General features: G+C 39.1%; 1 protein-coding gene and 1 long non-coding RNA gene across 14 annotated transcripts in view; one reads left to right on the forward strand and one right to left on the reverse strand.

The window, feature by feature from the left end:
• Positions 1–4836: 4836 nt before the first annotated feature.
• On the reverse strand, positions 4837–7838 carry LOC148128115 (uncharacterized). The gene is made up of 2 exons (XR_015740893.1): positions 7751–7838; positions 4837–7147 (listed from the first exon to the last, which is right to left on the reverse strand). It is a non-coding gene; the product is annotated as an uncharacterized LOC148128115 (long non-coding RNA).
• PLEKHA7 (pleckstrin homology domain containing A7) overlaps positions 7691–17518 on the forward strand; it is a 134414-nt gene continuing 124586 nt past the window's right edge. For 6 of the 13 annotated variants that reach the window (XM_087921037.1, XM_026706500.2, XM_026706504.2 and 3 more), the window contains exons 1-3: positions 7691–7802; positions 8010–8086; positions 8423–8480. In XM_087921037.1, coding sequence (XP_087777163.1) covers positions 7714–7802; positions 8010–8086; positions 8423–8480 — 224 coding nt within the window. In that variant the 5' untranslated portion in view covers positions 7691–7713. Of the gene's footprint in view, positions 7867–8009; positions 8087–8422; positions 8481–17518 lie in introns of all 13 variants that reach the window. The other 7 variants (XM_087921029.1, XM_087921032.1, XM_087921033.1 and 4 more) reach the window with 3 other exon arrangements.

Consider the following 17518-nt stretch of genomic DNA (forward strand, 5'->3'; position numbering starts at 1 on the left):
TTTGGTACTTACACATTTAATATAAATGTCATTTTATTTTATTTTATTATGTTTGCTATATATACAAAGAGCAACATTCAATGTCTATATAAACAGTGTGTTGTCTGGTTACAGATACTTTGTCATTTTATCTTTTGATTTGATTTTTATCCCACCGTTGTTATTTTTATAAATAATTCAAAGTGGGGAATATATATGATATTCCTTCCTCCTCCTATTTTCCTCACAACAACCCTATGAGGTGATTGGGCTCAGAGAGAATGACTGGCCCAAGCTTACCCAGCCAGTTTAGAATATCACAAGATATCTTTAGCAGTCAACTATCTAACTTGTAACCAAACCACTGGCAAGCTGCGTCATAGAACCAAGGTATTGTGTTACGTATACACCCCTGTTATCTGGAAAAGAATAAATAGCAAGAGACTCCAGACATTTTGAATCTTGTCATAAAGGCAAAGACTCAGGAAAGCGGTAGACAGCAGCCAGCCAAGTTAGTAACCCCGGGAGGATTCTTGACAAGCTGAGAGACATAGCCTGTCATACTTTTTTCCTGTAACTCTTTATATTCAACACATTGGCATTTATCCTGGGTTGTGCCTATTGTCTCTGAATTCTAAAATCTATTGGCTTATAACTGTCCACCAATGCTAACAGACAGATTTTTCTTTATTCATCGAGTATAGACTGCAGAATGGTTATTAATGAACTGTAACTATGCTGCCTTAACAGTATTTTATATATATGCATGTTATTACAATATATTAATAATCAAAAGAATTTGCTAGGAATAGTTTTGAAACAATGCAAATGCACACATAAAAAGGGTGGTACCTGGTTCAACAGCAGTAACTGTAAGAGGGATCTAGATGTCTTAATGGATCACCATTTAAATATGAAGCCGCAGTGTGCTGCAGCTGGCAAAAAAAAAAAAAAAAGAAAGCAAAAGCCAATGCAGTCCTAGGTAACATCAACAGAGGGATCGCATCAAGATCACGAGAAGGTGATAGTACTGTTTTATACTGCACTAGTGAGACCACACTTGGAATACTGAATCCAGTTCTGGTCAACTTGCTACAAAAAGAATGTGCAGAGAAGAGCGTTTGATAGAGAAGAAATTATACGGGTCTGGGGGTAAACCATATGATGAACAGTTAAGGGAATTAGATATGTCTAACCTATCAAAAAGAGTTGGGATGACGTGGTATCTGTCTTCCAGCACTTGAGAGATGGTCACAGAAAAAAGGGGAAAAAGCACCCAAGGGCAAGACAAGAAACAATGATTCAATCAATCAGAATAGAGCTAGAAGGGACCTTGGAGGTCTTCTAGTCCACCCCCCTGCTCAAGCAAGAGACCCTATACAATTTCAGATAGGTGACTGTTTAGGTTTTTTTTTTTTTTTAAACTTCCAGTGATGAAGCACCTACAACTCCTGCAGGCAAGCTGTACCACTGGTTAATTGTCCTCACTGTTAGGAAGTTTCTTGTCTTTTTTTCAAACACTTAATTAAAAATATGTCCCATAGAAGAAGACCAGGACCCATTCCTTCCTATTTCAAAGCTCGGGACACGAAATAATGGGTTTAAGCTAAAGAAAGGCAAATTCTGATTGACTGTTAGAAAAAGCTTCCCAAGACTGTTAGGAAGTTTCAAGTCCAGGTTGCTTCTCTCCTTGATTAGTTTCCATCCATGGTTTCTTGTCTTGCCTTCTGGTGCTTTGGAAAATTAAGTTGACCCCCTCTTCTTTGTAACAACCCCTCAAACGCTGGAATATTGTTATCATGTCACATCTAATCCTTCTTTTCTCTAGTCTGGCCATACCCAATTCCTGCAACCATTCTTCCTACATTTGTTCCCAGGCCCTGAATTATCTTAGTTGCTCTTCTTTGTACTTTTCCCAAAGTCTCAACACCTTTTTTGTAATGTGGTGACCAAAGCAGGATGCAGTATTCCAGGTGTGGTCTTGCTAAGGATTTATAAAGCAGTGCTAATATTTCACATGATTTTGATTCTATGCCTGTTTATACAACCAAGAATTGTATTAGCCTTTTTTGGCTATTGCTGCATACTGCTGACTCGTGTTTAAGTGACCATCCACTAGGAGTCCAAGGTTCCTTTCACAGTTACTGTTTTTGAGCTAGTTTTTGCCTAATCTCGACTTGTACCTTTGGATTTTCCTGCCTAGGTGTAAAACCTTGCTTTTCTCCATATTACATTTCATGTTGTTGGATAGGGCCAATTGTTCAAATCTATCCAGATCTTTTTGGATCCTGAACTTGTCTTCTGGGGTGTTGGCTATTCCTGCCAGCTTAGTGTCATCTGCAAATTTGATGAGTTCCCCTTCTATTCCCTCATCTAAGTCATTTATGAAGAGATTGAAGAGTCCTGGGTAGAAACTTGTTAAGAAAGATCCAACTTAAAACTAAGGAGAAATTTTCTGATAGTGGCAATTAATTAATGGAATAGCTTGCCTCCCAGAGTGATGGGTGCTCCATCACTGGAGATTTTCAACAAAAGACTGGACAACTGTTTATCCAGGATGAAGACTTCCTGTTTTGATTGGGGGGTTGGACTAGACCTCCAAAGTCCCTTCCTGCCCTATGATTATCTGACAAATATGTAAATACAGGTAAAGAATATATAGAATTCTCTGTCTCAATTTCCCTTGCAAATAAAATGTGTTTTGTACTTTTGCATAAATGGAACACCCCATGCATACAATCATTCAAGCTTCTGTTAAGAATCCATTAACATAAGGCCCTTAAGATTAATTGCTAGCCAGAACTCAACACAAACTACACTTATTCTAATGAATTTGTACTCATAGATGGTAGGTGTTTGTATGTATGTATGTATGTATGTATGTATGTATGTACATGTGGCTGTGGTGTATATGCATATATAGGATGTCAATTATGTTACAGCATAGTTAACAGACTGATGGTATTCCTTTAAAAGGTACAGTTACTTGTATAGATAAATTTGCTCTACTTGACCTTTCTGCGGCTTTCGATACCATTGACCATGGTATCGACTATGGGATTCTCCTGGGGCAACTTCAGGGGATGGGAGTGGGAGACCTTGTGCTGTCCTGGTTCACTTCCTTCCTCTGAGGGCACTCTGTCAGTGTTGACAGGAGGGGAAAGATCCAGCCCTCACCCACTGCTTTATGCACTTCTGCAGGGCTCAGTACTCTCTCTGCTCCTGTTCAACATTTATATGAAACCGCTGGGTGAGATCATCCATCACCATGGACTGAGGTATCACCAATATGCTGATGATACTCAGCTGTATGTCTCAGCCCGTGGTGAGTTAGGTGATGCCCTGTCCTCCCTCTCAAAGTGCTTTGAGGCTATTAGGGTCTGCATGGGGAGCAATGGGTTGAAAGACCGAGTGGCTCTGGGTTTGGGGTGCATTGGCTCAGTTGGTATTGGATGGGGTGGCACTATCCCAAACACCCTGTGCATAACCTAGGGGTTTTCCTGGACTCACAACTCCTGCTCGAAGAGGAAGTAATATTAGTGGAAGTAATATTAAACTATATCTTCAACATTCCCACCCCCATGTTTTTTTTAAAGGTGCAGTCACAGCTGTTCCTTATAAAATTAATAGAGTTTGTTAATCTATGAACTTGAAAAGTTGAAGAAACAATGAGGTAGTTGACTGGTCATAAAACACAAACTGATTTGCAAGTATATAAACTTGCCCTATTTCTCAGGCAGGTTTCAGCAGCTGGCAGCACCTAGCTGATCTTGGAAATCTGAGAAGTCGAAACAGGGCTGGCCCTCTTTAATACCTGGACTGAGAGTGCTTGAAATTATAGGGATGTGAAACAAGCAAGGAAGTTTTTTCTAAAGACTGCTAGAAGGGAGGCATTGAGAAACCACTTCTCTTGGGTGTGGTCACCAGTCATTGAGCACAACCTGAGCACATATTTATTTTTTAATTCATCAGATATGGGATCTCTAGAAAGTATAAATACTGCTATTATAAAATTAACTTAATACTAAATACCCATGGAAAAATAATTAGTACTCTGTCTAATTAAGATATAGCTTTTAATTAAAAAAAAAACTGCTGCAAATTACCGGTGCAGATTTTCCTCTGGTTTTGGAAAGGAATTCAGTATTCTAGAGTATTCTAGCCATGTTCTCCCTTTTTGATTCTCCCAGAATTTCTGTGTCTTTTAAAAATCCTCCATCTGCTGAAATTCTCATTTATTTTTTCCAAGGGCTTGTGCTCCTGTTTAATATCCAGCTTGTATACCAATATTTTCCATTCTCGTGTGAAAACAAGAAATCTTATTTTTATTTTTCTCTAACTTTTGTCACATCTTTATTTTTAAGCTGAAGCCAAATTGCACAAGTCATCACCAGAATCTTCCCCTTTGATTCTTTATCATAATTTAAAATGTATCTGTGATTTAGAATATCATTTCAAAAAATATTTGGACATTTTTTACTTTTTTTCCCAATTACTCGGTATTCTGCAAGGGAATTCCTTTACACACCTTTAGCCATCAGTTATTTATATATACTTTTTTTTGCTCTTGAGTCAGTTTTGACTCTTGGTGACTACTTGGGCTAGTCTCTATATTCTAGCTTTCTTGGCAAGATTTTTGTAAGCAGCTTGCCACTGCCTTCTTCCTACAACAGAGAGAGAATGACTTGCCAAAGGCCACCCAGATAGCTTTGTGCCAAAGGCGGGGCTAGCATCCCCAGTGCCTTAACCACTGCTGGCTCTTGGATATACTTGTTAATATGTATTTTGATTGGATAGGGCCAGTATTATATGAAAAAACTTACCGTATCATGCAATTGAATCAAATTTCCACAAGCATTCAAGCTTCAGAAAGATTTATTTTTTGAACTGTCATTTACAGACACATTTAGAGCACTATATCCCATTTTAATGTCGTGATATAAAAATATGACTTTGCTGTTTCATGTCTTTTTGTCCAGTCATTACCTGTTTCCTCCCCCTCTGTGTTACCATTACTTTGTTTTAAAATAGCTAATTTTCTGTATTTCTTCCCATCCATTGACTTTATTCATTTGTGTAAAGTACAAACTTTGTTTAAAGTTTAACAGGGCTTATTCCTTAATACCTGGAATGAGAGTGCTTGAAATTACAGGGCTGCAAACCTTACATAGTATTATAGTATTACATAGTACATATGTAGTAGTACATAGTACATACATAGTACATACATAGAATTATAATTTTCTATTTCTATTTAAATATCTTACCAATAACAACTTCATCTGGTCCCTTTAAACTGTGGCTCATAATTGAAAGAAATAGGCAAAGGAAAACCATGCATAAGGGTGGGGAAAGTAAAAGAGATTTAAAAGAGGAATGGTAAAAACAAAGTTTTGAAGACACAATTGAGATCAAATGGGATACGAGCAGCATATAAATTTGATGAATAAATAAATAATTGAGTATGGATACACAAAGTATTGTGTATCCATATACACAATATAAATAAATGAGTATGGATACACAAAGTATTGTGTATTCTGAGAAGTGACCAGATTCCAGGAAGTAAATTGAAGCTACCCTTATTCAAAATGGAAAAACAATTTTAAAATGTGCCCATTTGAATAGAAAAGGCATGATATCTTTATACAATACTTCAATATTTGAAAGGTTATCTATAATGGTAGAATTATATCCACAAAAATATAGAGAGCCAATTAATTTAACCTAGCCACCAGGTTAGAAACTGGGAGCCCGTGAATTCTAATTCTGCCTTAGGTATGAAAGTCGGTAGTGTGACTTTGGGCCAGTCATTCTCTCTCAGATGCAACAATAATAAGGTTGTGGAAAAAGTAATAGGAAGGAATATAAGGCGTGTTTTCTTTCTTGAGATATTTATTAAAAAATAAAGGTGGGATATAAAATAAATAAATAAATGATCCTATACATGGTAGATAAAGAGCTTATCTTCTAAATAAGTATATTTGTTGCAAAAACTACTGAATTCCGATCATAAGAAATCTATGCAATGTTGCATATTGCTTCTACTCTGATTTTATCAATCAACAGTATGCATTTTTCTTTTCTTTTTCAACATTAAGCAATTTAAATGTTAAATGGGCTTTTTGTAACAAAGATAACACAGGAAGTGAAGGGTTGTCTTGAGTCATATTCTAAAGCAATAGAAAATTTCAACAAAAGTTACCAACTAGACATGCTTAATTACTAATGACTATATGCTAAGCGTTCTTAAATGCTATGATATACATCAAAATTATATCTGATAAAATGTATTGTTTGTCTCCTGTTTCTGGTAATTTGTAATACAGTACTCCAAGTCTGCAGGCAAAATGATAATTCAACTTTCCTTTATTTTAAGAAAGAATGAAACAAAGTTACATTCACTCCCCATTTCTCCAAATCTAATTTTGGGGTTTTCCCCTTATATGTTTATATATGACATTTTCAGCAAGAACAGAAGCAGCAAAAGAAAAATAATTTATAGTGAGCAAGAATAAGTCACTGTCCAGAGAGGAGCTTGTGTAGATCTGGGTCAACTTATATTAAGCAAACAAGTTGGTATCATCTTGTCTATATGTTAGGAATTCATGCTTGACAGGTTGGAACAGAAGTCTCCCTGAAATATTTGAAGGGCCAAAAAAAACCTACTTCGTAACTTTTATCACTTGGTCCATACTACAGGCAATGAAGCGTACATTATTCTGAGCGTGAACTTCAAATTTTTAAATTTTGCATGCTCAGCAGATTACAGTATAAAATTCAGGGCCGTAATTCCCTCTTGGAAAGATCAGGTGAACTTTAGTTAAAACTGAAAGTAATCTTTCTGTAAGACATTGTCATATTTTGATGAAATAAGCTGACGTTTGTGCTTAGTGTTCTACAGTGGAGGAAGAAGCGACTCAGGAAAAGGAATATAGGCTTTCTTCTCTCAAAACCTGTTAGATTATCTAATTTAGCCAATTTTCTGGCTTTGCATGACATAAAATCTAAACCCCGTGTAAGTTAAGGTTCAGAAAACCGAGAGCGCCCCGGGGGTGGCTTTGTCATTCGAAGCACGCCGAGTATGAATCCTTCCTTTCTTTAAATTATGCGACCTGTGTGGAATTTCGACCCAGCATACTTTCGCACCCAACTTCGCGTTGTTGTCCTGTAGGTAGAAGTTTAAAGGCAGACTTTTTTAAAGTTTATTACGCCGAAAGGGACGACAACCATGAAACCTCGGGGCTTTAAGCGTTTGGTTTCTTAGAAAAGTTCTCCGGTGTTCAGAGGGGAAGCTTTCCCGCCGCTCAGTTATACCGAGCCCGGACTTCACACGGGAGCCTCAAAACTTTGAAGATGAAAGAACACAACAAAGGGGGGGGAGGGGCGGTAGAACCTGTTGCCCGGATCGCCACGGGCGACCGAACGCCCTGAGCCTGCCTGCCTGCCTGGCTTGCAACGCGGGCAATGAACCGTCCGTCCGGGAAAAGCTGACTGTCCTCCCCTCTTCCCCCCACACGCCCCAAGGGCGGCGGGCGGCCAGACACGTCGCGCGCGGATTTCGGGGCGTGTGTGTGTGCTTGCGCCTCCTGCTAACCGCTGCCCGGTGGCGCTGCTGAGCGGCAAAGGGGCACCGGGTAGCCCGCCTGGCCTGGCCTGCCCTCCCGTTCCTCCCGCAGCCGTCCGTTTCCCCCCCCCCGCCCCGCTCTCCGGCGGGCAGGGCGCGCGGCGAACATGGCGGCGGCCAAGGCGGTGGGGCGGGACACTCTACCTGAGCACTGGTCCTATGGCGTCTGCAGGGACGGCCGGGTCTTCTTCATCGAGTAAGACACCGGGCGGGAAAAGAAAAGAAAAGAAAAGAAAAAAACTAGGCAGGCAGGCGGCGGGGTAGGTGTGGGGGCGGGGTTGCCGCTTCAGCGCGTCCCTTTTCCCTTTCTCTGCCCCCTCCCCGCTTCCCTTTCCTTCCCCGCCGACTTCTGTTTCCACGGGCTGGATTAACAGGTGCATGTTTGCCGCTTCTCCCTCTTTAGCGACCTGACCCGCGCAACTACTTGGCTGCATCCTCGCACTGGGGAGCCCGTCAACTCAGGCCACATGATCCGCTCAGGTGGGTGCCCTAAGCCGGGGCTCCTCCCGGAGAAAAAGCCGGCGGGGAGACGCTTCGGTGTAAGGGGGGAGGGTTGGAAGGGTGGGGGACTCCCCCCCACACGCGCGTTTTCCCACCCTGGCGCGCCCCACGCTGGGTGTTTGTGTTTGCCTTTCTCTCTCCCTCTCTCCGGGGAAGGCGTGAGGGGGAGGATAACGACCTTTGTGTGGCTGGGAATTATGCTCGCTTGTCTCCAGGGCACAAACATCTCACTTCCCTCCTCTTGGCCACTTTCTTTCCCGGCTTTCTTCGCCCCCCCCCCTCTCCCCGCCAATTTCTCCTTTCTTTTTCTTCTAGATCTGCCCCGTGGCTGGGAGGAGGGATTCTCGGAAGAGGGAGCCAGCTATTTCATTGAGTGAGTATTTCTCACTTTCGAGGCATTTCGTTTTCACCCGCGACTCAAGCCGAAAGTCGTAGGATTTTTTTTTTTAAAAAAGGACGATTTGTTGCCACCGTTTGTTCGGTTTCCAGACATCTGACTTTCGTTCAATTGTCTCCACGTCACGGGTGGGGAGGAGGCGTGGAAGGGCCCTGTGTGACCGAAGTGAAAGAAATCTTGCTTTTGTTAATGTATAAGAGAGCGTGGATTCTGGCGCTGTTTTGGGATACCTTTTGTTCTGGTTTTTTTTTTTTTCATCTTAGCACCTCAGGTGTTGTGCCTGTTCTTTCATTTGAAACTTCTTTTGTGTTCTCCCCATACACCCAACAGGTTTCACCTTTGTGGTTGTTTATATTGCTTGGAGGTTTCCGGCTGTTGAAGTGACTTGTGGACTAAATGTCAGCTATGCTTGGCCAAATAATTTAGTAATAGAACCTGTTGCCTGTGTGTTTGAGTTGAATGAAATGTTACAGGGACCTTGGCAGAAGGCAGGGTCTTCCAACATGTGGATTGTCCCTTTTTAAGAGGTTTAGAGCAATTAAAGGTAGAAGCTATTAAATAATAAAAAGCCATTCTGATATACTGCAAGATGCTTGCTGAAGATAGGAGAGGGGATTACAAAACTCAGTGACAGCAGAACAATAACATTGAGGGAAAACATAATGAAATTCAAGCAGTGGCTTGTTTAGGAAAAAAACAAAGAGATTTAACAATTTTGTAGCTTCTCTATTGCAGAAAGGGAAGCAGTTGTTTTCTTGGAGAATAACAATTTGCAAGGCATGTTGTCTTGATATTTATATCTGTTCAGTCATTTCACTGTTCTGAATAAAGCAGAAATATTGCTGCTTCCTTTACCTATTCTGCTGATACATAGAGTTGAATCTCTGAAACTGTTTTGCTTTGTGATTTCCTTGTGGCACTCCAACCAGCTTCTTTGTGGCGCTGCAAATAAAACTTTGTTTTTCCTAGTGATGGAGACAAGGCTTGGTTTCTATATGGTACTAGTCTAAAAAGGTTGAGTGAGTAACACATTGTCTCTGTCATGTCATTCTATCATAAAAGAAGTATTCTTCACATGATTTTTTTTTAGATGGAAGGTCATTTTGCAAAAGCTTGCATTCATCTTGACAGATATATATGCAGGATTATTTTTGCATCTATTCAGTACATGATATTGTTTTAAAATTATTGAATTCCCATGAACTACACTGGGCTACTTTATGAATAAACTGATGCCTATGAAGGCTGTTTCAATTGAAAAACAATAGGGCTTGGAGGTGATTGGCATTGATTTTAGAAATTGTATTATGTGGGTTTAAAACAGGATTTGAAATGTATTTGTCATGATGGCTTGCTGCTATTCATAAATTAGCTTGCTGGTTCAGAATACAGCATAATTGGAAACTTGGGGGTTGAAAATGATTGGCATATTTGACTTCAGAAGCTGTATTTGTTGCTTTGTCTTGCTGCTATTCATAATTTGGCAGGTCTTTCCATTTAGCAAGTTTTGTAGGTTCACCTTTTGCAGCTGTTTTTGTATTAAGGTTACATGTATAGTTATTTTGAGTATTGATTCTGGGCCTTCACTGTCCCTTTGTCTCAAACTAGAATGTTATATTTCATACTTAAGGAGATAATACAGAAAAATTCTATAACATTTAACTGGTTTAGAAAATGTTATGAGTTGAAGAATCTGTTTAGACATGTATTAAAGTTGCAAACTTTTATTAATTGAGGAAGACCAGTCTGAGGTATACATCTCTATATTTAAATGTATACAAGGATATATACATAAATTTGTCAAATTTTATATAAATGTCATCCTTTTTCATGTTTACTTTTCTTTCACATTGTGTATAGAGTTTAAACAATAGTTTTTTTTTCTTGCCCTTTTATAAGGTATAGGTTAGAGATTTTAGCCAGTATGATTTGTTTTAAGGGAAGTTTAGCCAACATTTGCCTGAAACAATAGTGAGAAGCTACAGGGATGTAAGAGAAGGAAAGTGGAGACAGTTTTAGATAAAATTGTAGAAAGTGTATTGGATGTGGAGAGATTGGAGGAACTGAAGGGGTCTTTAGGATGGACAAAGTATATCGAAAGAATTATAAATGAGAGAAGAGGCAGCAAGTAAGATTTGTACTCAGTCTTGACTGGTAAAATACACAGAATCGTAAGATTGTGGTGGGGTTGAAAAGTTAATGAGTATTTACACATTTCAAGGGAGGGATTTGTAATACGAAGAGCTTTATTTGATTGGAAGATTGTGTTTCTGACTTTTTTTGGATTGCAGTGAGCTGGGTATGAGAACTAGGCTTGACCTGCAGAAGTCCCTGATGCAGAGCAACCATGTGAACCATGTCAGAGCCATAAAGGGAGTGGGGGATGAAAAGTCAATGTCGGATGCTAAGATTGTTACAGTGGGATCTCATATTGGGATTCTGTTGGGTGAGAAAAAATATGGTGAAAGTTACTGAATAGGCTGTTAAACAGAATGGGGATGATAGAGCACATTTCTTGCTCTAAACCAGTTGCTTCTACCCTTAATCTTGATGGCTGAATTGTCAGCCATCTGAGGTCTCCGGCTGCAGTTGGTAACTAGGCAAACCTAATTGTACTTTGGTGTACTTTACTGATGGATGTGATATGCTCTTCAAGAGGTAGTGCTTAATACTCTCTTGAAGAAGCCATCACTCAATCCAGCTGTATTTATCCAACCCTTTGTTTTGGGGAAGATTGTTGAGAAGGTGATGGGAAATCAGCTACAGAGAATCCCAGAAGAAATAGATTGTCTTGATTCTTTCAGGCAGGGTTTAGGCATGCTGATAACTGTCATTGGGACCTGGAATGAATGAATGTGACTCTCCTGGTCCTATTAGACTGTTAGTGCCATTGTTACTATCAACTGCCTTCAAGAATTGGAAGGGAGGCAGTTTTATGGTGGTTCCTCTCCTGCCTGAGTGAGTAGTTTCAGATAGGAGAGGAAGTACACCTGTAGTTTTGGGTGATGAGTACTCAAACACTTGGTTGCCACAAAGTGGGATGTGGCAGAGCTTGGTCTTTCCTCCCATGCCATTCATCAGCTCTGTGAAACTACTGTGAAACATCATGTATCTATTTGGAATATGTCTCATCAATATGTTGAGTGATGACACTCAACTTTACATCGATACCTTGGCCTAAGCTGGAGATGCTGTGGAAAACTAGAATTGATGTCTGGAGTCTGAAAGACGTTAGATGAGAAGTAAGATCAGGTTAATCTTGCTAAGATTGTACATTAATAAGCACCCAAGAATGTTAGTCACAGCCAGGTGGGCTTTTGCCTAGCTGCATCTAATGTACCAGTTACAGCTCTACCTGGACTAGGAAGCTTCAAAACAATGACTCTTGCACTGATCACCATGTGACTGGACTACTGCAATGCATTCTTCATGGAACTGCCTTTGAAGACAACTTTGGAGCTACACTTGGTGTAAAATGAAATGGTTAGCCTCTTTACTGGAGAAACCCATGACAGCAGAAGTGCACACATTATAAAGCCATTGTACTAGCTGCCGATAAGTTTCAAGGCTCAATGGAAAGTGCTTCTTATTATGAGGCCCTGTAAAATGTATATGACAAGGATCTATGAAGAAACAATTTCCTAAACATGGTTTTGCTCCAACTAATTAAAATGGTAATTAAAAGAAGACCTCTCCTCTGCAGGAGGTATAATGAAATGTCCCCTATGGGGCATTTTTGCTAAAAAACAAAAACAAATATCAGTTTTTAGCAAAAACATCATAAATTGTGGTCACATGACTGTGGAATGCTGCAAATGGCTGTAAATGAGTGCCCAAAATGCAGTCATGTGACTGCAGGGGGTGGAGCAGTCAGAACTTTGGAACTGGGTAATAAGTATCTTTGGATGGGGTTTGCATGGTCACTAAGCAGTCATCATAACTTGAGGACTACTTGTACTGCCCCTGGACGTATAATAAGGTTGCTCGGGCCTAACCCTAACCATTTTCAACATTTAGAAATGCCCTGAAGATTGTTTAATTTAAGCTGATTTTGGCCCATAATGAGGCTATGAGGGCTTATTATTTATTAGTCACCATTTATTAATTATTAATCATTTAATGATTTGTTATGTGTTTTATTGGATTTTTAAAATATATTTTTCTCATTTTGCTATAGCATACCCAGAATTGTAAGCTTAGTGACATGAAAAAATGTGAAACACACCAAAAATTAATTTTCATTGTAATGTCATACTGAGTCATAGTATATACTTTTTTTACACCATAAATTCTGATTCAAGTTTATGATTTATTGGAAATGGTGAATTTTTAAATTAGTCATCTGGACAAATTATATTTTAATAATGACTTAACATAGTGTTAGAACTCAGCATACAACTTAATTATCTTTTTCATTTCCAAAAACATTCACAGGAAGTAACAGTAATTTACAGTCATACAGTTACACTATGTTTATGTCTTTGTCTAAATATTTAGACATGCAGACTGAATTTCTGGAAGTTGGGACTACTTTAGTTTTATATTTTATTAAAATAATCACTTGGCTGTTGATGCAACCCAGGAATTGCCAATATTGCTATGATGTATGGCTGTTTTGTTTTGTTTCTTTTCTTTGTTTTACAAGATAAAAGAATAACACTAAATTTTATGTTTATTTTTGAAGACATAAGTAATTCCAATCAAAATGGTGCTAAATGATATATAATTCCCATATTCATAATTCAAATTATTATTAGTAGATAATAACAGAACTGTTAAAGTAGATTCCAAAGAACCGTTAAAGTGGTTAAAGCATCAGGCTAACAACTGGGAGTCTGGGAGTTGTAGTCCAGACTGAGGCACAAAGTCAACAGATTATGGACTAGTCACTTCCTCTCAGCCCTAGAAAGGAGGCAATGGCAAGCCACTTCTGAAAGCAGGCCAAGAAAACTGCAGGGATTTGTTCAGGTAATCACCAGGAGTCAACATGGCCCAAGGTACCTAAATAAATAATAAAATAATCATCCAACAAATCCATAGAAGAAATAAGATGTAAAAACTGGATATATACAACAGAGCTAATGTGAAAAACACCAGGGGAAATAGTTATAAAATTCTGCCAAGTCCTGAAAAAAAAATCTGGATTTTCTAAAAACCAGGAGAAAAGAGGCCATTCAGATGTCTTGGTTCTGAAGAAGCTGTTTTTCCACAATCCCTGTGTAGATGGCAATCTCTAAAAGAAGTGAGATGAATATGCACATTCAATTTTAGTGGACAGACAAAAGGGACTCAGAGATGTCTATCCCACAGATCCTGAACCACCTCAGGCTTCAATGCACTTTCAAAACATTTTGAACTCAACTTGGAAACTGTCTGGTAGCCAGTACAGTTCTTGAATTGGAAGTGTTACATGGGTGTCATGAGGATGTCCATTACTACAAGATCTGTTGCAGAAAAGTGAACAGAATTGATTAAACATAGCAACAGGGTTCCACTCCCACCCACCAGCTCCAAAGTTATGATCCAAGGGGATTGCATTCAGTTCTCTCCTGAAAGTTAACAAGGAAGAAGTCGTCAATTCATTGACAGTCAGACTGGGTAGGTTATGATACTATACAGGTATTTCATGCCTATTTTCCACTGCAGAGTATACATTCACCTGTTTCTCTGTCAATATAAATTAAACATCTTACACACTCTCCCCCGAGGCCAGTGAATCCTAACTTTTGTACATCTAGACTTATATTGCTCTCTGCATGTATAGATCGCAATATACTGTACTGTGTATATTGAGATATTTTTTGTCTAGGTGATGAAAACATTTATAATTATTCTTAGCTATTGCATCATACATAGCTTTAAATAAAAACAAATCAGTCCTTCACAGTGAAACATGGGAAAGTGAAGAAGGAGTGCCTGCAGGATTTTCTTTCTATATCAGAAACCTCTCCGTGCCCAAGAGGAAATCTTCTGACTGTGAAAGATTTACATTACAGCCACTCCCAAAGTCTTAATAAGGACAAATTCTTCGGGGTTTGCTAGGGCAAAATATAACATAATGCTTTAAGAGCTTTCTGCATCTTTCCAAGCACATTAAATATTGATAAAACATATTTTGATTGTTTAAAAAAAGATAAAAGATAAAGACTTCTCCTGTCCAGTGATATCTGACTCCAATTCCTAGCCAAGGGGAGCCAGCATTGTCTGAAGATGTCTCTGTGATCACATGGCTGGCATCACTATATGTTGAAGTGCATGGAACATTGTTATCTTCCCATCAAAATTGTACCTATTTATCTACCTGCATTTGCTAAGTTGGCAGGAGCTGGGGCAGGAACAGGGGTTCACTCTGTCATGCAGTAATTGGGTCTCGAATGGCCAACCTTTTGTTTGACAAGCCCATCATCTTAACCACTAGGCCACTGTGTCCCATTTTGATTGTTTACCATCTATTTATAGCTTTTCAAACGTTTTGGAAACTAGCTGCAAATTAATTAAAATATCCAGGCATTGGGGATATATACTGTATAAAGGCTTGAGTATGTGCTGCTATAATACAAAACAAACAAACAAAAATTCAACTTTTTCCACATGATAAAAGTAAATAGGTCTGATTTCTCTCTGAAGGCATTATCACCGGTGTTTTCAAAGTGTTTTTAAAAGTCTTTTTAAAAATAAGAAATTATTATATATCATTTTTTCTCTATTCAAGAAGATAAGAAAGGATTCTGTGGTTAATAGTAATGAAAGCTCTTCATGCTAAGAAAGATCTCAAAGGGAAATGGCTTTTCATATTTAGTTTACATCATAGACAATCTTCTAGGATAATCAAAAGCAGGCTTGCAAACACTTCCTAAGATTCAGCATGCTAGCTAGAGATCAAGGGACAGCCAGTCAAATCTCCATAGTACAGTAGAGATGTTTCAAGAGAAGCCACAACTTTGCTACTCTGATGCAATTTTGTATGCTGAGTCATTAATGGTTTTGGTTAATGAATATCTCTAAACCACCTTCATCTGCTTTCACCAGTTAGAAAGAACAAGAGATTAACACACACACACATTGGACTTTTCTTCTCCAGTAACTCTGTTTATGTCCCCAGGCTGCATAAACTGAAAAGTAGCCATCAGTAAAGAAAATGGCACAATGGTACCATCCTTTCCTTCATACAGGAATCTATTGGAATCTAGTTATTTGTATGTTTAAACAACTTATATGCATATCACTCAAATTCAAAACCTTTATGAATGACTTCAAAATTGAGGGAGGGGATAGTACTATATGGCAGAGGTGGTATTCAGCAGGTTCTGACCAGTTCTGGAGAACTGGTAGCGGAAATTTTGAGTAGTTCGGAGAACCGGCAAATAACACCTCTGGTTGGCCCCACCCCCATCTATTCTCTGCCTCCTGAGTCCCAGCTGATCGGCTGGGTCTTCTTTTGTTGTCCTGCACAGGAGAATGGAGCTGGAAAGCAGGTTAGTGGGGTGGGGAGGGAATGGGATTTTGCAGTAACTTTCCCCCAGGAATGGGGAGGAAAATGGAGATTTTGCAGTATCCTTCCACTGGAGTGGGGTGGGAATGGAGATTTTACAGTATGCTTCCCCTGCCATGCCCACCAAGCCACACCGACCAAGCCATGCCACGCCCGCTGGACACCCTGCTTGGCCATGTGCCCCATTACGGCTGCGGATAAGCAAAGACAGAAGGTAGAATGGAATGGGTGGGTAGCTGTGCTGTGCATCTGGTGGGCTGGATCATGTGCTTCCTCCCCATGCCTCTGCCTCTGCCTGCTGCTTGGAGGGCTGGCTTGGTGGTCATAGTGCTCAGACTCACCTGCACTGCGTGGGCTGTGCAGCCCCAGATTGCACCGGCTGTGCGGTCACCCATCTTCTCCATCTCACTGTCTGTCTTTGCTTGCCTGTGGCCGCACTGGGGCATCAGCCGTGGAGTGGATCTGTTGGGCCAGATTGTGTGCCTCTCCCTCTTACTCCTTGGAGAGCTGGCCCAGTAGTTGCAGCACTTTAACTCACTTGCAGCCACAGCCCGCCAGCCTCTTCACTGTCAGCTCCCACACGCTCACTGCCTCCTATGCTGGCCTTGCCCCCCTGCCCCCTTGAGGGCTGATTATATTAAATGGGTCTTATTTTTGAAGTAGGGGTTATATGAAAAATCAGGATGCTCATATTCCTGACAATTGACTTTTTGTTTAGGAAAGGTATTTCCCCTTTCAGTTGGATTTGTAGAGTAGGAAATACTAAAGATGGCGAATAAGTTTAATTTTATGCAGTGAGCCACTCTCACTTCTGCTCTTTATTTTATATATTTATGTTTTGCATTTTTGGAACTTTGATTTTATATTTGCTCATTTATCTAAATGTTATAATAAATTCAGATTTGAGTTTTTGCTTATAATGCAATTCTTATTAGTTTGCAAACATGTTGGGTTTTTTCCCCTCAGTAAATTTTAAATATTAAAACTATTCAAAATATTGTATTATAAATTGTAATTTAATTACTGTAACCATATTATAGAATTGGTAATACTCCATAGAATCAAATGGTTATTTACTAAAGATTACTTTAGACTGTTATAAAGTTGTAGGGTATTTTTGATATAAGTACTAATTTGGCAAAGTAATTTCCAGTGGACATGGTTAATCAACAAAAAAGGGTCAGTATGATTTGTTCCATATCCATTAATTAACTAATATTATACTATAAAGATTTGGGATAGATAAAGATTGATATGATGAAAAATAAAAATATATACAGTTTTAATTTATGAGGAATTTTTCTTAATTGCTCAGATATTCCAAATCTGCTATACAGATTCTGCTATATATTACTGAGTCACCAAATATTGATACATTACCATAATATTGGCAAATAACATGGTTTTTGCATTCATATGCCATTTATAAATACCAAATTGTTTTCCATATTGTTTCCTATTTTTATAAATTTCCTATTTTTACTAGCCTAGCTAGTGTGTCTTTTTTTAAATAGATAGGTTG

This window comes from Pseudonaja textilis, chromosome 1, assembly GCF_049901715.1.
Source record: "Pseudonaja textilis isolate UNSWEBS1 chromosome 1, rPseTex1.2, whole genome shotgun sequence".
In the NCBI taxonomy this organism is placed as follows: Eukaryota; Metazoa; Chordata; class Lepidosauria; order Squamata; family Elapidae; genus Pseudonaja; species Pseudonaja textilis.